The sequence below is a fragment of the Eublepharis macularius genome, chromosome 2 (genome assembly GCF_028583425.1).
Source record: "Eublepharis macularius isolate TG4126 chromosome 2, MPM_Emac_v1.0, whole genome shotgun sequence".
In the NCBI taxonomy this organism is placed as follows: Eukaryota; Metazoa; Chordata; class Lepidosauria; order Squamata; family Eublepharidae; genus Eublepharis; species Eublepharis macularius.
The window spans coordinates 176,148,250-176,173,174 of record NC_072791.1 but is presented as its reverse complement, the minus strand read 5'-3'; the positions used below and the strand labels follow the sequence as shown (position 1 = coordinate 176,173,174).

The following is a 24,925-nucleotide window of genomic DNA, read 5'->3' as shown; positions in this document are numbered from 1 at the left end:
TAGGCAAAGTTATACTCTTCTAAATCCACTGACTTTAATGGGTTTAGAAGGGTGTAATTCTGTTTAGGACTGCTCTATTACTTCCCTTGAGTTCAGTGGAAGAATTTAAGCACTTAAACCAGTTGACATTTAAACTGTTTAACATTGACCAGACTGGGCCCAAAGTAGTTACATTCATTTAGTTATTTAATGGCAAGGCAGGTGGCAACCAGAGACAGAGTTTTTTCAGTAGAGACACTTTATCTGCAGAATTCGGCTTTCCTTTGAAGCTTGCCAGGCACAAACTGTACTCTCTTTTTGGCACTAGGTTAAAACACTTCTTTTTGCCCAGGCTTTTAATTAGGGGTTGGTCTTTAAAACAGGTACCCTGTCCTGGATAGTCGAAGTGAGCCTGCTCTTGTCAGATCTCAGAAGCTTAAGCAGGGTTGGCTTTGGTTAATTGGATGGGAGACCTCCAATGAAGGCTAGGGTTGCAGAGGCAGGCAATGGCAAATAACCTCTGTTAGTCTCTCGCCATGAAAACCCCAGCTGGAGTCACCATAAGTCACCTACTCTGCCACCTTTAAAAAAAGGTATAATCTGCTGTAGACTTCTGGGACTCTTGTTTAAGCTGTTAAGTGTTTTATGCTATACTTAACACTTTGGCTGCGCTTTGTAATGCTGTTTTTTAAATACTATCTTAAAAGTTTGTTAATTTTAATGATCTGTATCTGGTTGGTGTATTTATCATTATTTATTTGTAAGCCATCTCATGCAACCTCATTCCTGAAGAGGTTGCACGGTAATGTTCTGAATGAACAAACGAACGAATGAACAAATGAACAAACTCAGGATGGTGTAGATCTGGTCCCTGTGTGGTGGTCTGCCATGCAGGCTCTGACCCATTCCTTAACTGCTTAGCTTGAACAAAATTCCCATAGCATGTGCCCTCCAGCCAAATCCTGGGACTATGAAGAACTTGAGGCACCGCCTATAGCATGAGGCTCTAGTGTGCCCCATTTCCTTAAACTTGCTTTGATTTCAGTGCATCTTGTGCAACCCTTATGGGATAGGAAGGTGTAGCATCCCAATGCAATCTTGTCCTGATATCCAGGGGCAAGACAGTGCTCAAAGCCCTGAGCTGAAAGCTGACAGAAGGGACATTGTGGCTGTCTTCTGCCCAGAAAATCCTTGAGCAGTTGACACTAGAGAGAAGTAAAAGAGATGGGGACCTGAATCATTGCAACTGTAATCCTATTTGCAGCAATGATTCCATAGTCTGGGGTATAATTACATCAGCAGCATGAAAACTTGGCAATGCATGGAGCACTCAGAACAGCATGCTTTGTTAAAGCCTCAGACTTAACCAGCAAATCAAAGTGTTACTTTTTCTGGGGCACCGATTATGATGCATCTCTACCAAGCAGATGAGAAATGTTCCACTTGCTCTTATCTTCCTTCCTTTGCATTCTCCTATTGGACATGGGCTAGCACTTCTGAATGCTGCAGCTGTTGCTCAGCTCTCTTCCATTTATCAGTCTGTAGCCTCTACGGCCACAGTTCAAATCTAATTTGCTATTTTAAACTCAGACATCATTGAGCAATAATCCATATCGCCATTGAAAATAATCTGGCTCAGTCTGCTTCTATTTAATCACTAGACAGTCTGTGAGGAGACGTCGGGAAGACGAAGAAAAGGAAAGAAAATAATGCCTGTCAGTGTGACTATGTCAACCATAAGACTTGGGCAAACTGGCTTGCATGCCAAAGATGTTTTTAAAGGCCACATGCCACTATCTCTCACACATGACTGTTTTCCTAAATGGAGATCTGCCAACTTCACAATCATGATTTCCCAGTGTGAATGTTTGTGCAAAATGGATGTGTGTGGCATCACATCACAATAATTGGCACTGGTATATAGCATATGTGTGTGTGTGTGTGGGGGGGGGGGGAATTGTATATGTAAAAGTGATCTTTTCAGGATATCAAAGTAGTCCTCAACTGGAGAGTACCCTCAAACCAAATTTTTCAAACAGCCGTGCACTGCAGTTCCAAGCAGAGTTACACCCACCTGAGGGCCAAAATACATGACATATGTAATGTGAGTTGAGTCACAGGACAGGTGCCTGATTCAACTTATAGTCACCCATATGATCAGGGGAACTCACTTTCAAAGTATTCTGTTGCTCTGTTTGTTTTTGTAGTGCTGCAAGGGGGCTTCAAGGGGTCCTTTTAAATATATTTTATTTTATTAAAACAAAATGAGAGTACAGAAAAAGGGGACAAGCAAGACAAATAGCCAGCTGTGTGCTACAAGGACTGTTAAAATACAGAGTACAAAAGTCATAACCTTTATAGATATTAGAACAGTAATTGGAATAGTAATCAAACCTATTTAGTGTATATTTTTCCAAATAAACAACACGCACAAAATTCAAACCTATTTCTACTCATTATTTTAGTAATAAAAAATAGAATAGAATTAAAAAACTCATTATTTCATTATTACTCCATCTTATCCTTTCCTTTTCTTAACAATAACAATTATTAAGAATAATAACGTTTATTACTTAATATAACTTATTGCCATAACCTTTAACAGTAATAAGATAAAGTACTATTGGTGATTCTAACCTATTTCTACTCCTTATCTTAAAAAAATGAAAAAAAATCCTTATTTCCTCTATATTTATCATTACCTTTTACTTATGTTTTACTTAACAATAACAAAGTTCACTTTTTGCCAATATTTCAATATTATCTACCATACCGTCTGTTCTACCAATTATCTGTACATAACTAATTATCTTACAGTCAAATTATAAAATATTTCAATATGCAATCATTTTCAGATTTACAGGACTAAGACATCCTTTTTCACCAGCAGAAATGGCCACAAAGGGTCCTGTTTGACCTTGGCTAGGACTCCATGAAGGATGGTAAACAGGCTCCTGGGGGTCATTTCCACGGGCCAAAACAGTGTGGGTGGGAAGGCTGAAGCTCCTCCTTCCCTCCGCTGTACTCCCAAGCCAAACAGAGCAACAGAATGCTTTGAATGTGAGTTCCCCCAATCACGCGTGTGACTACAAGTCGAGTTGGGTACCTGTGATCCGACATGTCGTGCATATCATGTCTTTTGGCCCTAATCCCATTGATTTTAATGCACTTAGAAGGGTGTGACTCTATTTATTTATTTATTTCAATGTCTATTCTGCCCTCCCCGCACCAGCAGGCACAGGGTGGATTACATTCAGAAACTTTAAAATTTACATTCCACAATTAAAATCACAATAAACACAATATCAATATTTAAAACATAGAGCAGCACAAAAATAATTTGATTCAATCCAACACCCAACTGTTACTGAAATTACTTTAAAAGAAAAAAGTTTTGGGGTGGATGCTCTGATAGGGAGGGCCCCATTCTACTCTATTTGGCCGATGGGTGCCCTGCCCAGCATCAACCATAAGCCTGGTGGAACTGCTCCATCTTACAGGCCCAGTGGAAGAATAACAGATACCGCCGGGCCCTGGTCTCATTAGACAGAGTGTTCCACCAGGTTGGAGCCAGGACTGAAAAGGCCCTGGCTTTGGTCGATGCTAGGCAGACCTCCCTGGGGCCAGGGACCATTAATAGCTGTTTATCTCCAGACTGAAGCGTCCCCTGGGGCACATATGGGGAGAGGCGGTCCTGAAGATACGTAGATCCCAGTCTGCATAGGGCTTTATAGGTTAATACCAAAACCTTGAATCTGATTCAGTACTCCACAGGTAACCAATGCAGCTGGTGCAGTATCGGTCTTATATGTGCATTGCTAGGCACTCCAGGGATGACATACGCTGCTGTGTTTTGGATCAGTGGTAACCACCAGATCAGACTCAAGCCGGGTTGCCAGTTCCAAGTTGGGAAATTCCTGGAGATCTGGGGGGTGAAACCTGGAGAAACCTGGAGAAAGTGGGGTTTGGGGAAGGAAAGGACCTTGACATGGCATAATTCCATAAAGTCCATCCCCCAAAATAGCCATTTTCTCCAGGTGAACTGATCTCTGTGGCCAGGAGACTAGTTGTAATTCCAGGAGATCTCCAGCCACTACCTGGAGGCTGGCAACCCTAGACTCAAGGGAAGCCCTGTAGACAGCATGTTACCATAGTTTAACCTAGAGGTGACCATTGCCTGGCCTAAAGTCACAGGTTTAAAGATAGGGGGCAAGCTGCCTGGCCTGTCGACGGTTTGCACTACTACTCTTCATTTTCAGCAACAAATCACTTCTGTACTATTACTGCCTATCTAGCAGAGATCAGGCTACCCTTTCTCCCTCTTTGGTCTTCCATGCTCAGAAAAATATGGTAGCCATTCTATATTCCCTTAAAATGGAACTGTGGTGAATGCTCCTTTATACAAATTACAATAAATCTTTCTACCCAAGATGGGGAGTGCATTTCACAAACACATTGACCTTCTTTCTCTCTTGACAAATACTTTGCCTCCATCTTGCCAAGAAAGCAGGAGCCATGCAGTTACCACTTCAAAGAAGGACCTCAGCACAGTCCCTACCGTGTTCCTAGCAAAGCAATTCTTTTCTCTGCTTTGGCATTGCCCATTGCTGGGTGCAAAAAGTGATTTCCCTCAAAAGCTGATCTGTCTTTCTGTATGAGTTTTGAGTCATTTCCCCTTAACAGCAACAATGGTCAAACTTCATGAAACTTAGCACTATGGTTGTCACAATAGGAGCTGCTTACTGTTCCACTAAACTGAGGGAGATTAGGGGGGTTTCAGTTCAGTAGCATCTGCAGTGCTTTCGCATGGGCTGTCTAGAGAAGAGCGGAAATGTCACCCTTGGCAATCTTTAAGAAAACAGGTAAGGAGCCATAGGAAATTGATACGTTGTTGTGCTGACGGTTTGAATCAGTTGTTGATGGTTTTACTGTTTTGGTATTTGTGTATTTGGAAAAGCACTATATAAATATTTTAAATGAATGAATCTGGCTCAGCACTAGATTTTCAAAGATGAATAAGACAAGAATTTTGCCAGATATAAAACAGAGGAGAAAGGCTTCCACTAGATTTCTGCTGGGTTTATACCACATCCAGCTCACATTGCAATGCAGGTCTACAACACAGACAGTTTTAAATCCACCCAACATTCTCATTCATAGGTATTGCTAGTACAGACAGGCCTGAAGTTGAGGCCTGGCTGATTCATTAGCACTCTTTCCTGAACTATCAGGTTTGACTATTGGCTGTCTCTTGCTCATTCACTTGCAAGTTCTAACATGGAACACAATTTTGCAAAAACTGGACTGCCAGCAACTGAAACTTTTTGTATAAAATACCTTAGTGATGAGCGCTGTATACTGACAAATCTACCTAGATGTGTTTGTTAACTGATAAATGTCTTCCTTGGCCCCTTTGTATAAGCAGAGCTGTGGGATAGTTCCAGTCCAAAGACAAGTTTTATCCTTTGCTGGATCTTGAGGATCCAGCACAGGAATCCCTCCATTGATGGAAGCATTCCAGTTACAGTTGAAGACTCCATGTGCTGGGCAAAAAAACACCAATAACTGAATGGATCTATCCCACCATGTCAACACCAGCTCTCCAAACACACACACAAAAATGAACAGAGCTTAATCCATATCATCATGATTGGATCCTCAAATAAATGACTAGGAGACACAGAGAATAGATTCAGGCCATTTCTACAACATTATTTGCCTCAAGTTTGATGCTGTTGGGCAGCATTTTTCCCCTGCTTCCCCCCAGCATCGTGGTACATTTGTGCACCTCCCAGCATTTCCCTGCCTTTCCTCAATTTTTCTCAAACCTGCTTTGCTATGAAGTTTTGGGAAAGATTGCAGTAAAGCTCAAGTGCTGCAGTGTGGATAAGAAGGTTTTTCTGGCCACATGGTCGCCATTTTCCCTGACTCTATGGTGATCATTTCCTTCCCTGACACTGGGGACTTCTTTGATTTGTGTAATGTGTTAATGTTATATTTATATAACAATATTAAATCCCCAATTTAAAAAACTGGAAAAGCCCTAGTAGCCTTGAGGAGAGGAATGGATGCTGCCAAGGGACCGGGGAAGTAAAATTGCAGGGAAAGCCACCATGTGGAAGCTCCACTGCCACTGTACAGTATCAGCAGTCACAGAAGCAATGGGGAAATCATACAAGCTTGTCCCCATAATGAAAACACCTGAGTATCAGATGTGCCAGCAAAATTATTTTATGAAATAATCCTGAAAACTTAAATAAACCACGTGATATGCTATTGGAAAAGGCAAAGAAGAAAAAATAAAAGCCCTGCTACCACTAAGGTCACTTTCATCCCAAATATCAGAAAGATCTTGAATGTGAAGCATTACCCGTCCACCACACCTTTTTCAGATGCAGCAGAGAAAAAGGACGAGTTTCTCCTGAAAATTGGGTTGCATTCTATGTGCAGCCTTTATACAGGACAGAAGATGAAGAGACTACGTCTACTGAATATAATATCTACTGCACTGCTGAGAAATGTCTGTTCCTGGCAGATTAATGCATGAATATTGTACATGGCCAAGGAGAAGCTAAGGAGGGTAGGCGGGCTCAAAATGGCAACTTATCTCTTGTTCAGCTCCTTAAAAACAGGTTTTAAGAAATAACCCAAAGTGCCAACAAAATGCAGCATAAAAATACCTTTATAGTTGGTGATTTGCTCAGCACTTGGTTCTATCACATCGTTATGAATGATAACACCAGGATATTTAACCTGTACTTTTGCGAGAATCTGAAGGTCAATTTCTCCTAGAACACAAATCAGAGAATGTTAGCAGGAGAGATAGCATCTCTCTCTCTCCTTGTTGGGAGCATGGCTGTGGGGCAAGGAAAGGACTAGATTAGGGCTTTCATTTGGAACCAGTACAGACATACAGAGGATTTGTCACATGGAGAGATTAACTGGATCTGAGAACATTATGTTTTCTTCAGTACGTAGACACACACAGAGAGAGAGAGACACTTTTGCACATTTTTCTACCCTATTTGTTTTTATATATTTGATTTAAAATGTTTAGATCTCCCATTTTTAAGATGCTGAGAGAGGCTCACATTCAAAAGATAATAAGCTTTTAAAAAACCTAGTGAAACAGGAATCAATAAAAACAGTTGTAGTGTCATCCAAATCTATCGACCATAACGGCAGACCCACAATCAGCAGCAGTTCTCAAAAACCAAATGTCTTCCTAAACCGCTGTGCCTTGCACAACCCATGAAGCAAACACATAACGAGACATAAAGTGATACTGCAAAGAATGGGAAGGTGGTAGTTGGCAGGACATTCATGCCATCAAAGGGAAGAGGTAGTCAAAGGATGATAGTATTTTAGCAATGTCATACTGATCTCATGGCAGATGTCTCCAAGGTAAACATTTTACCGTCTATCTTGTTTCTGACTCTGGAAGTTAAATGTAGGTTGCATAAAGGCATCAGAACAGCACCAGTTTCACAACAGTGCAACCATCATCAGACATCACAAGAAAAATAAAAGGTGGTTTACCACTCTTATTCCAAGAAATATCTGCAAACATCCGAACAAAGCCTTGGACTTCACCAGCTGCCACTGGGTATGGTGAGTAAGGCTGGGATGGGATCAGGCATGGAGTTAGGATGCAATAAGTATCAGTCTAAGAGATGACTAGGTAGAAAGTGCAGGAAGTAGCTCTTACAAGACATTTTGTACTTGGGTACTACTGACTGATACTTAAGTATAAAGCTGACCCATATCCTGTTAGAGATGAAGAAATGTATGTAGGCATCATGGCTTCTCTCCTCAAAATATGTATAAGAACTAGGATTATGCCTAACCTCTGCATTTTCAAAGGAATATCTGCACATAAAATTATAGGTTTATAGCAGGGCTTTTTTTCTGGGGAAAAAGGTGGTGGAACTCAGTGGTGGAACTCAGGACCACACAATGACATCACTTTGGGTCAGCTGGAACAAGGGAGGAGTTTTTAAAAATTTAAATCACCCTAGGCAAAAATGGTCATATGGCGGAGGGCAATCTAAATTCCCCTCTGTCTGGAGATCAGGGGGCGAGGCCACCGGCCATGTGACCATTTTCAAGAGGTGCCGGAACTCCGTTCCACTGCGTTCCAGCTGAAAAAAAGCCCTGGGTTTATGGGTATGCAATTGAGAAAGCCTAAAAAATTATGAGCCCTGATTATGCATAGAGAACCAACAAATATATACCTGTACATGTGTCATACATTCTAATGAACACACAGAGGTAGGAACAGGGCCAAGGAGTATGATCCCTTTCCCCACTGTACTACTTACTATATGCACAACTTAATATCTGAACAGGGCTTATAGTCTAGAGGGGAAAAGATAGGAAACTTGAAAGCGAAGGGCTTGAAATTTAGTGTTGATGCAATGCTTGACAAGGAAAGGGCTCAAGGAAAGGAGAATGAAATTATCATGGCAACAGGAGAGAAAGACGGGTTTAGCAGAGGCATTCTGAATTGATTGGAAAAGCAGCAGAAGGGAAGGCAAGCAAGAAGGAAGGCTACTGGTTCATGGACCAAGAATATAAACAAAGTGTGGAGAAGGGAATTTTCAGTGACTTACAAAGCAATCCTGGGCAGAGTTGCTTCAGTCTAAGCCCACTGAAGCCAATGAACTTAGAGTAACTTTGCACAGAATAGTTCTGTAAAATTCCTTTTGGAAATAAACAATGAAGAATTGAACAAGCTTGTTCAGGAAAAGATAAACCAATTAAAATCAGCTGGGTTTTACACTGCCTAAAGATGAGTGCATGCTTTCAAGACCAAAAACTGAATTTGAAATGGAACGTCAGTAGCTGCCTTTTGCTATAGTAACAAAGTTGTTTTCATGTTGAAATACCAAAACAAGTTGATTTTGCTGGTTCAAACCCAGTTACATTAAATATGGAGAAGTAAAATTGGTAATTCATTACTGGATATATTTTTATGTCTTTTGGGGGGTGTATGTCTGCTGGATAAATTGTATCCTTCCCTTGAAGAAACAATAACGACAACTAAGCCCACTCTGCTTTTGCAAATTAAAAAGAAAAAATAATTTCACATTTCCATATGTTGAGCAGTGAATATATTTTCCCCGTTTAAAAGTAGCCAAACCACCCTAAATGTTAGTTTTCAATTGCCCCTCCCCCTACTAGCCCCATTGATTTGTAGTTTAATCTACAGCCTTAATTGAGTTCCATTGCTTGTTTATATGCAAACAAGTGCTTTGGGGCATTTTAGAACTGAATATGTAGCACCCTGCCTTATCAACAACTTGCAATTTAAACTATAGGAATTATTTAAGCTCTCCAATACAATTACCTTAAAAAGGCGATCGCTGTGTTCACCATTAACTTTCCAATTAAACTTTTCAAGGAAATGGATTGTTTATAGCACATTTGCTATTTTATAGCACAGTTAATGCCTTTTGTAGTTGGAGGGGGACTTACAGCAATATTAATAAGACTTGGTGTATATATAAGGCACAATTTCTACATGGACTGGCATAACATATTCTCAGCATTAGTTATTGTCACTTATAGTTAGACTGTAGACATCCCTAATTTTGCTCATGTTGCAGTTAATGGGCTTCCCACAACAAGAAAATGATAATTGTTATGACAGTTAGATGAAGGCTAGTATTTACCAGCACTCCTGAGTTTTTAAAAATAGAAATCCATAGAGAATTGGTTTATCAGTGGTTTACAGTCACAACATAACCACATGTCTCTGTTCTTTTAACAAGTACATGATGGTGAACTTAGAACATCTTAAGGTGCTAAGGCTCTCAAACCAGGGACTCTGGTAACTGAGGGCCAAACTACAAGTGACGAATGACACTGGTTGGACACTTGTCAGCTTCCCTCAAGTTTTGATGGGAAATGTAGGCAGCTTGGTGGAATGTTGAACAAGTGACAGTTGAAAAGTCCATTGGACAGCAGTTGGAGAGCCAAGCTGCAAGACCAGGATGCCTACATTTCCCATCAAAACTTGAGGGAAGCTGACAAGTGTCCAACCTGTGTCATTCGTCACTTGTAGCTTGGCCCTCTGTCCAAGAATCTTACCACCTGAGCCATTATAGCAGCTTGCCAGTAGAGTGAACTGCTGACCTGGTGTCTGATTATAGCAGTAGGAGTACTATAGTAATTACACTGGAAGATGGTGGATTTGCCAATAGGGGTGGCGTGTTGTAAGGGAGACAGCCAGATCTAAATAATTAATTGTGGACTTCAGTTAATTCAGCTGTTTATGAGTCCCTTTTCCCGTCTGACTGCTTGTTTGCTTTCAGGGTACACAGCGGATCATGGGTCCCCAACCTTGTTGAACCTGTGGGCACTTTTGGAATTTTAAGTAAAGTTAGTGAGCACCACCACAAAATGGCTGCAATATGAATGGGGTCATTCACAAAATACAGGTAGGTTCCAAGCCAAATATCCTCCTAGGATGGACACAACAGTTGTAGAATAGGTATTGCATGCAGATGCAAAGGCAATAGCTCCTGAACTTTTTGAAAGCACGTTTTGTGCCATGGAGCCAGAGGAAAGCAAGGACTGGCTCTTTGCTTTGGGAAAGAGACTATGGCCACTTCCATATGTTGTTAATGGCATGTCCTGCCAACAGAACTTTGGTGGGTTATCTCACTCATTACAATGTCATCGTTTCCCATGCACAAGCAGGTCATGATGATCTTGGTTTTTAAGCATTTTTTGTGAGACCTGTTTTGGTCCATGTTTATTTTTGATGTAGGTTTTTGCGTGATTATCCTACCATTTCAATGCATGCAGAGGCTATTTTGAACTTCAGAAGAGCCCTCCCACGAATCTCCAACCCCTCCTCTCACCATTACCTCTCCTTATACATCAGACATGCATCTGGCTCACATGTGTGATTGTATAATTCCCCCCCCTCATTTTCTTTACTTTTTTAAATGGTCCTTGCACTATTACAATATCTATGTATACAAAGGAAGTCATACTGCAATGCTTGCTACATTGGATCATTCAGCAACCGGACTGTCAGTCTAGGAACAACATTGAGAATGGAATGCCATTTCTGATTTTAAGTATGGAATGGCACAAATGCACTACTCTACTGTTTGCATATTTATTAAACACTTTTGCATTTAAAACATTGAGTGGGAAATCAGCGGTAGAGTACTATGCATGTGCAGTTTCTATAGAAGCTGAAAGACAGGAAAATGGTATAGCGCAATCACACATATGGTTAAAAAGAAAGGAAAGTTGGGCGGGAATGCACCAACGTCATTTGTGATGAGGTGCAGATAAAGAATGCCTTTTCTGTTTTGGGACCTTTCTTCTTGCTACAAACATCCACAAAACACACATGAGGATGATGCATGTGAAAGGTGGGTTCTCAAAGCAGATTGGGAAGACAAGGCTTTGGGATAGGAACCAAACCCCCCCCCCCAAAAAAAATGGAACACATGGAAGCTGCTCATGTTTTGTTTAAGTTCCAAAAGCAGGGAAGGGTTTCCTCCTGGTTAGGTAGCTTGAACTCTGATTTGGATTCAGTTGCATAACTTTCTGGGTCTCTGTTTTCCCACCTTCTCAAACACATTGCAAAAAGTTAAAGGTCTTCTTGCTCACCTGCACCACCACCAACACTCAGAATATTGATTGTAGATTTTTCGTTACCAATACTAAGGAAGGAAAATTACAGTTTAGAATAGTCAAGAGGCATTCAAAAGGCACAATAACATTAACTGCTTGAAACTATCATATTTCCTTTCTTCTGAGACTGAACAACTTATAAAATGACTTGCAAACCAATACATTAATGCAAAATCAGGTTTCCCAATACTGTGATTAACTTTAGTATGATCAATAAACAGAACCCTGGTAGGACTATGCAGATGAAGAAGAGGAGGTATACAGACTGAAGCAGACTTGATTCTCACTGGTTGGGTCGACAAGGGTAGGGAACAGGTTTAGTTCCTGAACTAATGATGTGTTTCCTGTTTTCCCATATATGTGAATGGTTGCCATTCACTACTATAGAGTAGCAGAAAGCCATGTGTTTTGTAAACCACTGCAAGAGTAAAAGCACCCCTTCAGATCTGATGTGGAGAGGGATATTTCAGGTAGATACCATTGCCTCTCTGCACTGAACCCAATGAGAAGCACTGCACCTTCTGGAAGTCCTTGCAGTAGACAAATCATCCCTCTATACACACCCCATCCATCATAATGACGGGCAATTTACTAGTTAATAATAAGCAGCAAATATATGCAGCAACTGACATACCTGTCCAGATAATCAGAAAACACAGTATGCTGAAAACCCACGAAAAGAATGGAAAGCTTGGGGTGTGGAAAATGGGCTTTATTACTGAGGTTAATTTTCTATTCAACTAACATGCTTATTTCTTCCCCTTTTGTATTCTAAAGCAACACTGGATTCAAATATTTGTCCATGCTCCCTAAGAACTAGTGGAAGAAAGGCATATTTCAACAGAAAGAAAGAATGAAATTATTTCCTCTTTATACTCAGATCAAACATTACTACACAACACACCAGGTACACAGTTATGTATTTTATTTACTTTGTTTATAGTGGATTACAGGTCATGACCTACCAAGCAGACCGCAGCCTAGCCACCCTGTAGTTCAACTTACTGAGGCCTTCTCAATACCTAAACAAGTATTTCTGCAGATTGTCTCAACTAGGCATATTGTCAAAGGCCAACAGTGCAATCCTGTGCAGAATGACTGCATTCTAAACCCATTGAAATCAATGGACAGACTCAACTAACTCTGCACAGAATTGCATTATTAGCCAATAAGCTGCAGTAGCTTGACATGAGCTGTGCAGGCACTCAATCAAAGTGTATCGCCAGAGCAAGCAGGCGTCAGTTCTGTTCAAATTTGCTTACAATTACACCAAAATGGGTTTTTTTCCCAATACATTTCGTCACGAGTATAGAAGCAGTTGGATTGCCTAGTGTGGACCAGCCAAATAGCTGCTACATCTAACAGCCGGTTGTGATGCACATCACACTTTCCATCTGACAATTGCAAATTTTGGAATGTGTAGCTGGGCCTTAAGTTCAGCTGGCATTTTGACCTTCAGTCTCTTAGCCCCTGCTGTCCAATGAGTGGTTCTTGCTCACATACATTAATCTGTTAATAAGCGAAGTGCATTTGTTTTTAACTAAAGTAATAGAATTCCCTAAATATACTGGAATATTAAATATGATTAGAGCAGAGAGCAAATTTAATAGGTTTTTTTAAAAAAAAAACCACACACACACACTATAAAACCAGAACAATTTTAAATCACATTGTTTATTTAATGTTTGGATATGCGAGTATTTCTTCAGCTTAAGCTCTATTTACATGTGAAAGAAATCTTTAGCTTCTGCCAGGCAGACATTGTCACAAAGAAAGGCTGTCTAAGTAAAATCTCTAAGTAAAAAGCTATCAAAGATGTGGAGAAGAAAGTGGAGGGGGGGGGAAGAAATGGCAATCTGTAACTCTGCAGCATACCATATATGTCAGAGAGTATCAAAGGCTTGTCTTTCTGATACAATCTCTGCTGACTTTACCTTGATATTATGCTAGGCAGCTTCTTCTCGATGAATTCCAGCATACACTGATGCTCCGTTGAATTCTCAAGGAACAGGCGAAATGACTCAACATAACGGCTGTGGTCAGACAGCAAGCTTCTCATGGGGGAAGTCATGGCTGCTTCCAAGACCACTCTGAAAAAGACCACTCTGAAAATATTTTTTAAAAAGAGTTATTTGTGAAAGCACATGCCATGATACAGAACAGAGTCAGCACTTCTCCCACATCATCAAGGAGACTGCTTAGACACATATAGGTGTTCAGGCTGTTGCAGTATTTCCTACGTAGGCATAATGACAAAGCACTTGCCAAAGCAGTATATTGGCATTTATTATCAGACTTTGTACTGAGACTTTGGACACAGAAAAGATTGCATTTCAGCCAGAACAGAACTGTGTAGTTAGCTTCCTTTTAAGCAAAAGCCTTAAATGGGTAAGTGATCTCTGTCAGGACCAAATTATGTGACTCTTACTGATTTCCCAAAGAGACAGCAAGTATACACTCGATGCTTACCTGTAATTTTCTCTGTAAATTATTTTTTCTCTTAGATTGGGGGTGTAAAAGTTACTTTCATTAAACAAAGCCTGCTTCTTGTTTAATCTCTGGGATGCTGGAGGTTATGCCAGGACATCTGCATCAGAAGGTACCATGCAAATCAGAAGAAAACAGATTAGGCAACCATTTCTGTGAAGGCAGAAGTACTTTCTCATGTTCCCAGATCGCTAGAATCCCTGTTGCGCTGTCTGGGCACTTTCCAGTTTGGATTTCATTGTGGGCCACGGCATGGTTGGGAGTCTCACATGAAGAAATTAATGGTGTCAATCTAATTTTTTACTATTTATTTATTATTAAATTTATAGTCTGCTCTCCTAGCAAGGGGGGTCAGAGCAGGTAACATCACATGTAATAGAATCACAGTAAAATCACATTAAAAGAACGTAAAATTCAGAAAAATAATAATAATAAATAAAAATTAGAAGGCACAAAAGTATGCACTGAGTGGTAAAGAGAGGCAGTACAGTGTAAGAATGCTGGAGAAGGATCTGATAGATGCAAGTCTGCATCCCCACTCTGCTATGGAATGTCGCTGGGTGATTTTGGGCCAATCACATACTCTTAGCCCAACCTACTTCACTGGGTTGTTGTGAGGAGAAAATGGAGGAGAAAAGAATGCTATAAGCTGCTTTGGGACCCCATTGGGGATAAAGGTGGGGTATAAATAAAGTAAATAATTAATGTCTGGTAATATAATTTTAAGTTGTGCTAATTTTACCCCAATTTGTTAGGAGATCTTTCTGTTACAGAAACAAAATTGCCTTCAATCTAGAAGGCTCCTTAAAAGAAATGCTATTTTTAATGGCACTAGTGTGCTGAGGAATTTGTCCTGATTGGAACCAGTCTCTACGACTTAGTCTTAATACTATTCTACTTGAGAAGGACTCTGGGACTATGCTTGCGCTAGGAAAAAATGGGCAAAAATCCCTCTGGCTAGGCGGAATGACCACAGATATACTCATTGACCCAATGGTTCAGTTTGCTAGCTGCCTGCAAGTTGCAGTCAGCACTGTCAAACATTCAAGAGTTTAAACTGTTCTCAGGTGAACTAATGGGGCTAAGAATAATCTGGGTGTGCATAACCTCTTAATGCTTTACTACAATGGTCACCTGCCAAAAGCCATTTTGTTCCCCACCACAAAAGAATATCAATGTCCAAACAGGCTGTGGACTTCCGATTTGGGATTCATGAAGGTCTAACGCAGCTCTAACGTGCCATTGTTTGTGGAGGGTGGAGGGGCGCAAACTGCCCGCAGCCCCCTGTTCCCAGGCGGGGAACAGGCAAGTACACTCGAGAACCTGAGGGCGCGTTGATCTCGGGTGTGAGGGGGGTTCTACACAATGAGCCCCCTTCCACCCTTGAGGTCCCACCCGAAGAAAGGTTTGCCAAAATCTCTGCAACGGCTCTGGAGTCAGTTTCTGGCATAAGACCTACATGCCCAAGCTTCAGTAAACCAGGAAGGGAATTGGAATTGATCGGATAATTGAAGCAGCGATTACAACCCAAGAGAAACGTCTAAGAAGGTAAAGATTGCTATCTCTCAGTACGGGACAGATTATAAAAAGGAGTAAAGAGATAAAGACGATTTAAAAACTGCAAGGGACTTGTTATATATATGAGAGAACTCCGGCAAGTTAAATTTTTTTAAAGTGACATTATAAAGGGAAATAAACGCGGGAAACTGATTATTGTTTACATACCTGCGGCTAAGAGGAGATAATGAACTGTGAGAAAGTTTTAACATCGCGAGAACTGCTGTGAAGAAAGGAGGAACAGGAAATGCATCAAAATCATAGAGAGACCGGTGAGAAGCGGTTTGCTAAAAGCGAAAGTAGAAAGCCACCATCTTGAAGAAGGGCAAAGCTGTGGCTTTAAAGAAAACGGAAGTAGGCCATCTTGGATAAGGGTAAGGGCGATTACTTCAACATAAAACCATGGAGAAAAGATGCCCGACATTTTGGACCGTGCAAGCATTAACTTTTAAAAAATAAGCTGAATTGGGACATTTAAAATTAACAGAAAGGAGTAAAGTAGCGCCACGGAGTTGAGGAAAAGAGCGGACTCATGGGAGCGAGGTAGATCTAGCCCCACGATGTCAAAGAAGGAGTGGCAAACTGCGCTGGAAAACTTGGAGAAAAAAAATTCAGAAGGAAATAAAGAGCTTAAAGAGATGATGCAAGAGAACTTTAAAGATTTTAAAGAGGCACTCAAATCGGAGATGGCAGAACTTACAAAGAAAATTGATCAAGTACAGAATGAACTGCAAGCTACACAGCAGAGAGTAAATGTTGTAGAGAATAGAGTTGACACTTTAGCAGACGTGCAGAGAACAGAGATGAGAGGTATGAAGGGAAGAATGGCTGTAGCTGAATGTAAACAAATGGAAAAACAACTTAGAATGCGCGGAATTCCGGAGATTACAGAAAAATCAGCCCAAGAACAGATTTCAGAAATTTTGGCAGGTTACCTGGGAAGAGAGGAAGAAGAGATTGCAGCTCTTCTGGACGTGGCATACAGAATTAATTCAAAATTTGCAGCACAGAGGAAGTTACCAAGAGATATGATTGTGCAATTTACAAACAGAAGTATAAGAGAGACAATTGTAAGCAAACAATTCCAAGAACCATTAGAAGTCGATGGAAAGGTGGTGAGAATCATGAAAGAATTGCCCAGATCGGTGTTGGTGGAGCGGAAAAAATACAGAGAGCTGGTCCAAATGTTAAAGGACTTGAAAATTAGATATAGATGGGAAATACCGGAAGGACTGGCATTTGAATTTGGTGGAACAAGGAAGAACATTAGATCTGGCCATGAGATGGAAGTTTTTATTAGGGACAATGAAAAGGACTTACCAAAAAGTACAAGAATGTAACCATGGAGTGTAAAATTATATCTTGGAATGTAAATGGACTAAATTCACCCTGTAAATGTAAGGCTATTTTCCATTGGCTTCTAAAACAAAAATGTAATATAGTATGCCTGCAAGAGACACATATTAGAAAACAGGACTTAAAGTATTTAAAATTGGCAAAACTGGGAAATGAATTTGCAGCTGCCTCCAAAAAGAAGAAGAGAGGAGTTGCACTGTACATAAAGGAGGAGCTGCAGCCTAAACTAGTTTTAAGCGATGTGGAAGCCAGATATTTAGCGGTGGAAATAATTTGGAACTCAAAAAAGATTTTGGTGATTGGAATTTATGCACCGAACGGCGCAAAAGAAAACTTTTTTAAGGACTTGCAAGGACAACTAGAAGAGTTGACTTATGACCAAATAATTATGGCGGGTGACTTTAATGGAGTTACAAGCTTGGAAGAAGACAAGAAATCTAAAATTGCACAGAAAAAAAGAGGACTTTTGCCAAAGTCATTCTTTGCGATCAAAGAGCAAGAAAGTCTGGAGGATGTATGGAGGAGACAAAATCCTAAAAATAGACAATATACTTTTTACTCTGCAAGACATTTTACACTATCAATAATTGATATGATCTGGGCTTCCAAAGAATTGACGTTGTGGACTAGAGATGTGGAGATTATGTCTAATCCAATTATGTGGAGATTATTATAATCCAATTATGTGGAGATTCGGAAAAAATATCAAAAAAAGAGGATGGAGGATAAATGAAGACTTGCTGCAGATAGAAGACAATATGGCGTTGCTGCGAAAGGAGACCAAGTTCTTTATACAATGCAACATAAATAAGGATGTGTCAACTTATAAGGTATGGGACACCTACAAAGTGGTAATTAGAGGAATACTGATGGACTTAAACGGAAGAGATAGAATGAGAAAAGAAGAAAAAAGAAAGGAAATAATGGAAAAAATTAAAGCCAAAGAGATGCAACTTAAGAAAAGACCAGGGAAGAAGCGAATATATCAGGATATAAAAATATTACAGGAGCAATTGACGGCAATGAACAATAAAGAATTGGAGTGGAACTTGAAAAAAATGAACCAAAAAACATTTGAAGGTGCAAATAAACCTGGCAAATACTTAGCTTGGCAATTGAAAAAGAAAAAAGAGAAGAAAACTATAATTAAAATCCGAGAGGAAGATAGAATATTATTGGACCAAACAGCCATCAGTAAAGCCTTCTATAAATTTTATGCAAAACTGTACCAGAAAAAAGACGTGAATAGGGGTTCAATAGAGGAGTACCTGGAGAAAATGAAACTACCAACGGTGTCGGAGGAATGGAAAGAAAAATTAAACAGAGAAGCGACATAGGAATAAATAAAAGAGGCCATCCAATCAACGAAATTGGGGAAAGCACCGGGACCGGATGGACTAACAGCAAAGTTCTATAAAGTGATGGCTAACGAATTGGCACCTTTTTTGAGAGAGGTAATGAATGAAACTATGCAAGGCCAAAAAATTCCTGAGTCATGGAACGAAGCTAACATATCACTGATTCCGAAAGATGGACTGGACTTGACTAATGTTAAAAATTATAGGCCAATTTCGTTATTGAACAATGACTATAAAATATTTGCAAAAGTTTTGGCAGAGAGAATAAAAGGATGGCTGGTGGAATTCATTGCAGAAGAACAGGCAGGATTTTTACCTAACAGACAAATCAAAGACAATTTAAGGACAGTAATAAATGCTATTGAATATTATGACAAGCATTGTGATAGGGAGGTTGGTTTCTTCTTCGTGGACGCAGAAAAAGCATTTGACAATTTGAATTGGGACTTTATGTTTGCCACTATGGAAAAGCTGCAAATGGGAGAAAGGTTCATACAAGCGGTTAGAGAAATTTACAGAGACCAAAGTGCAGCGATTGTAGTGAATGAGGACTTAACTAAAAAATTGAAAATAAGCAAAGGAACAAGACAGGGTTGCCCTCTGTCTCCATTGTTGTTTATTCTGGTTTTGGAAATATTGATGGTTCAAATACGAGAGGATGATACAATCCGAGGTATAAAAATAAAGGAATTCTCCTACAAGGTCAGAGCATTTGCGGATGACATAATGTTAATAGTAGAAGATCCAACTGAAAACATGCCAAAGGTAATAGAGAAAATAAAGTAGTTTGGGGACCTAGCTGGATTTTATGTGAATAAAAAGAAGTCGAAAATACTATGCAAGAGTATGACTAAACAGAAGCAACAAGAACTAACGGTGATAACGGACTGTGAGGTAACTAACAAAGTAAAATATCTGGGTATTGAACTGACTGCGAAAAATATAGATTTATTCAAAAACAACTATGAGAAATTGTGGATACAAATAGAGAGATACTTGATAAAATGGAATAAATTGAATTTATCATGGTTGGGAAGAATAGCAGCAGTAAAGATGAATGTTTTACCACGAGTGATGTTCTTGCTGCAAACAATTCCAATTATTCGAGACTCAAAACAGTTTGATAAATGGCAAAGGAAAATTTCGGACTTTGTGTGGCCAGGCAAGAAACCACGCGTGAAAATGAAAGTATTACAGGATGCGAAGGAAAGAGGTGGCTTGCAACTGCCCAATATAAGACTATATTATGAAGCAATATGTCTTGTATGGTTGAAAGACTGGATAACGTTAAAAAATACGAATATGTCAGACAAATGCTGGAAATGCAAAAAGCATGAAGGATCATTGTACCATATGTGGTGGACTTGTGAAGTAGCCAAGCAATATTGGGGAGATATAACTGAAGTAATTAACGAGATTTTACAAATTCAAATAAATAAGAACCCAGAATTGTTGCTACTGAACTTGGGGATGGAAGTTGTTCCAATGCAGTATAGAACATTGCTATTTTACATGACTACAGCAGCAAGACTTTTGTACGTGCAGAAGTGGAAAGTACAAGAAATACCAACTATAGAAGACTGGATTTATAAATTGCTGTACATGGAAGAAATGGACAAAATGACAAGGAAGCTTAAAGATCTTGACCTAGGACAATATATTGCTGATTGGGGGAAATTGAAACAATATTTAGAGAAAAAATGGGATGTGAAAGGAGAACTGTGGCAGTTTGCGAATTTCTAAAGGGCGGTGTTGTAAATGGAGGAGAGAAGTGACTTTACCATTAAGGGGGAAATTTAACTATAACAATCTAAGCTAATTTTATGATTAAGAAAATTTGATTTAGAATATATAGTTTAACAAAGGAAAAGTAAAATTGATATATTAGAAAATTTATACTATATACAATATATATATCACACTGCATACTATATTGGGATGTTATGATATGTTATATTACAATGCATGCTATGCCATATTGTATGGAAGAGTATATAACAAATACTATATTGATAGTATATTGGATAGAGAATATGCATAAAAGAACTAGAACATGTTTAGAGTAAGAGATATTATGATCTATGTGTTGCAGATAAATATATGTTATGTTATATTACAATGCATGCTATGCTATATTGGATGGTATAGTATATAACAAATACTATATTGATAGTATATTTGATAGAGTATATGCATAAAAGAATTAGAATATGCTTAGAACAAGAGATATTATGATCTATGTGTTGCAGGGAAATATAAGTGAAATAGAATTAAGCAATAAAAGGGGGTAAGGGTTGGAAAGCTGTTGGAAGTCAATAGGGAGGGGGGAGGAAAAGGGTGGGGAGCAGAGCTAATTAGATATGAAGGGAACGTATGTATTAAATTTGGAAATTAAAATTCACCAATAAATTTTTTTTAAAAAAATGTACAAACAGGCTGTGTCACCAATGAGCTCTCTACAGCTGGGATCCTTTCCTTTGGGGGGGGGGGAGTTTCTCTGTTGCCCTAAAGCATGTACCTGTGTGGCTATGAAATTTCTGATCAATTTCATTTCAGGTTCCTCTGCTGAGCTACCATGAGAGTTGCCAAATACCAAAACATGGTGGCGAATATATTGATGAGGGCTTATACCATGATGATGAACATATAGACACAGCAAGTATCCTCACCACTTGCAATCTTCTCTTTGATTGATTAATACTTAACTAGAAAAATCTGACAATTGCTATGTCTCCTCTCTGGAAAGGCTGCTTTCTTCCAGAGAACCTGATTTATACCCTTTACATACACGCACGCACGCACACGCACGCACGCACACCACTGTCCCCGGGGATTACAAGGAAGGATATCATCATCATTATCACCATCATCCTTCAGCTGATGAGAAAATACTTTAGTGGCAGCCATTGTGGCAGGGAAGGGGCAGAAAGCTTGCAAGCCTATTAGGAAAAAAATGTAAAAATTAATTGTTGAATCCTACATTGCCTGGAATATACTTTGCCTGGAACCTGGATTTTAGTTATCCTATGTACATTCAACATAGTGGGGACTTGTTGCTAAATAAATGTGCATATGTGCTGAGACCACAAAAGACAAGACTCTTTTTGTAGTAATCTAAAGATAGACTGAATAAGAGTTTTGTGCTCCAGTGGGTAATAGTCATAAATCCCCTTGTCCCCTTGTCCTTCCTTGCCCCCTTTCATTCTTTGGCCACAGGACTCCAGAGACTTACCTTATTGCAACCTGCAAGTGGCTTCTCTTGTCCTGGGTGATTTTTTAGTTCTAATGCAGCTTGCCACTACCTCTAACAATAAAGGGAAAATCCAAGCCTACCTGAACTGAAATAATCATCATTGCTGATACTTTTATGGGATGTAATTGCAGGGAGGCTTACTAAATGGGAAAGCATTTATCCTTCTTCAGGCTCAAGTTAATTATCTTGACTTATCACCTGATCATTGTGATAATCCTAGGTAATTCAGAACAGTTGGAAGGTATCCTTGGGCAAGTCTACCTGGATTGTGACACATCAAACCAAAAACGAGGCCACCAACTTGCCAAGCAAATGATAATTCTCTTGTTTTTGCAGTCCCAAGAAGGCAATAAAACCAGATGGTTTATTGAGCCTTTGGTCAACTGTCACAGAAGGCTGTTAGATTGCATTCCACTTAATGGACTGAAAGTTGTACAGAAGTGTAGTTGGGCCAGTGCATACCTGAGGACTAGCACACAGAGGCCATTCAACAGCAAACATGACACTGTGAACTGGTTCATTCTTACACTGGGTAATGCAGACACCCAAACTTCTATAACCCCTTGAAATTTGAAGAGTGCTTATCAGATCAACGGCATAAGCAGTCTCAGGAAAAGAAATCTGAGCTAGAAATTATAATCCAGATATTGTTTTACCTATAATTGAAAACACAGCAAGCCATCTAATTAAAGATCAGTTTAGAAATTCACGACAGACTTCCCCTGCACAGAAACTAATGGTACTGTCCATGTTTTCACATTCTTTTGCTGAACTGCCTTTTTTGTGTTTAGAGGACATGAGGAGATTTATACCACTGGACATTTCAAATGTTTCATTTTCTCTGGCAGTTTTAACACACACAAGAAGAGGTTTAATCTTGCCTGATTTACAATAGCTTCGTTAAAGCTAAGTATCCACTCTAAAACTGCAATCCTATGCAGATTTACTATGGATTACGTCCTATTGAACTCACTTCTGAGTAAACATGCATAGGACAGGACAGCAGTTATATATGGGTAGCAATAATTTTATGTATCAATTTACTTAGTTGCTTTGTTTCTTTGTTTCAATGACAAAATTGCTTCCCACATAAATATAGATAAAAGAATTATTCAAAAGTAGGGTTGCCAGCCTCTAGGTGGTGGCTGAAGATCTCCTGGAATTACAACTGATCTCCAGGTTACAGAGATCAGTTCCCCTGGAGAAAATGGATGTCTTGGAAGGTGGGCTCTATGACATTATAGCCAGATGAAGCCCCTCTCCCTCCCAAACCCCACTCTTTCCAGGATCCAACACCCCCCCCAAATCTCCAGGTTTTTTCCAACCAGGAGCTGGCAACCCTATTCAAAAGCATTCCACTTTGGTGATTTCCATAATGTTATTCTTTGCTAATCTAAATATATACATTGTATACATAATATGGTTTTGTACAAGCCTGAGCATATGCATATTTACTCAGGTGTACATTCCACTGAGTTCCAGAGGCCTCACTCTGAAGTAAGACAGAAGAGGATTGCAATATTGATTTTCTTACTACCATTATCAATTCAAGGCCTGATCATTCTCTAACCCAGTTTTTTCAGTAAAAATACACAGAACTGCTTTATTCCCACCCCCTCATAACGGAGTTAGGTCTTCAAATGCCCCCCCCCCCATCAAAAATCTTTAAAGCACTGTGACCAAAATCAGATTTCAAAACAAATCCTACATAGGCAGCTGGAGACAGACAGCAGCAGAAAACAGTCGTTTCAAGAAGGTTCCCTGGTTCCTCCAAAACCCAGATGAGTTTATATTTTCCATTCAAGGAAGTCAAGGAGAGAGTTCAAGCCTGAAATCATTAGTACTTACATGCCAAAGACTCTTTAAGGAACAGCTAATTTCAGTGTGTGGGAGTGTTGCAACAGTGTACAGGAAATGGATTCTGTGTCAGGCCGAATCTATCTCCACCCACAAAATCAGTAACTTGGCAAGCAGAGCATTCCTGAGCGAGGCAGAAAGGACTGGGATTCTTTCTGATCAACAAAACAGTCTTGAAAAGGACAGAAGACTCAGAGCTTTATCCTTCCCTCTCTTTCCCCTCTGGTGTAAATCTGAAATGGTCACATTTTATATTACTGCATAAAGCGATCTCAGCTGCAAGGCACTTAATTTCAAACAGAATGTGCATAGAATAATATGATATTTTTCACTTTGTAACATTCTGCTGTCCAGGCAGAAATTGTTGAGCACATTAGAATTTTTAAGCAGTTATAAGGGGAAATCACTAAAGAAAAAGCTTTGAAGAGCCTTGTTTATTAACATTAGCAAGATTCCACAGCAGCAATTACTCAGTAACTAAATTGGTTACATTCTCACTTTGGGGTCACTTCCTACATAATCTGTAGCAGTTGAGCTATTGTACTGATTCATCTGAACTGTGTATCCTGCCTTTCTTTTATGAACATAAGTAGGCTCAGATCTAGCTACTGTCATGGGCAATGAACTGCATATAACAAATGATGGTTTCTGTATGACACACATCTGCATGCATAACAAAAAATTCTCAGATGAGAATCATGAGCAGCACAGCTGGGGGCACGCATCCAGATCCACATGTGTCTTGGCATCCTGCATGGAAGGCCACCACACACCCACACATGGCATGGTGGGACAGCTGCCAGGGCTTCTTGTGGGGCTCTCTGCTGCTAACTCCCTACTCACCTATCTCCCCTGATGTCTGCACTCATAACCTTCCACTGCCAGCTTGTGAATGCTATCTCACTTCTGCTTCCAGCTGCATATGCTGCCTAGTGCTGCTGGAGAAGGGCATGTTGGTAGAGCACAAAGCACCAGCATTCTTGGTGGCCATGGCAGTGGCACTCCTAGCTGCACCCACCACCCAGCACCATCAGGAAAAGGACATGTAGGCAGTGTGGGCAGCTGTGACTGCAGGTGGGCGGAGAGCTTGCACGTAGGCAAAGGAAGGATGTGCAGTCAGGTGGGGGCATGTGGGGTGAAAGGGCAAGAAGGGAAGCTAGTGGTGAGCTTGGAGGGTCCATGAACACTCTCTACCCTGGGACCTCCAAAACCTGGAATGGGCCCTGCCCATGTGGATCAGGGTGGACAGTTTTTAAAAACAACTCCCACACTAAAGTTAGCTGGTCTCCAAAACCAACCCTTTCAATCCAGTCCATAAGGAAGAATGTTATCCACTCAGGCACATTGTCTGGTACCTAACTCTGCCTCCAAATACCTCAACAGGATGGCATGATTTACTGTATTAAAGGGGGCAGATTGA

At 40.0% G+C, this 24,925-nt stretch overlaps 1 protein-coding gene across 7 annotated transcripts in view; it reads right to left on the bottom strand.

The window, feature by feature from the left end:
* Nucleotides 1-23,566, bottom strand: part of LOC129323361 (histamine N-methyltransferase-like) — a 36,113-nt gene extending 12,547 nt beyond the window's left edge. For 3 of the 7 annotated variants that reach the window (XR_008596456.1, XM_054969894.1, XM_054969900.1), the window contains exons 1-5: nt 23,497-23,566; nt 14,107-14,224; nt 13,572-13,742; nt 11,614-11,666; nt 6,660-6,767 (exon numbers count right to left, since the gene is read on the bottom strand). Coding sequence is in view for 6 of the 7 variants with exons in the window: in XM_054969894.1 (XP_054825869.1) it covers nt 6,660-6,767; nt 11,614-11,666; nt 13,572-13,708 (298 nt within the window). In the remaining variant the exon portion in view is untranslated. The other 4 variants (XM_054969897.1, XM_054969898.1, XM_054969899.1 and 1 more) reach the window with 4 other exon arrangements.
* Between the last annotated feature and the right edge of the window lie 1,359 nt (nt 23,567-24,925).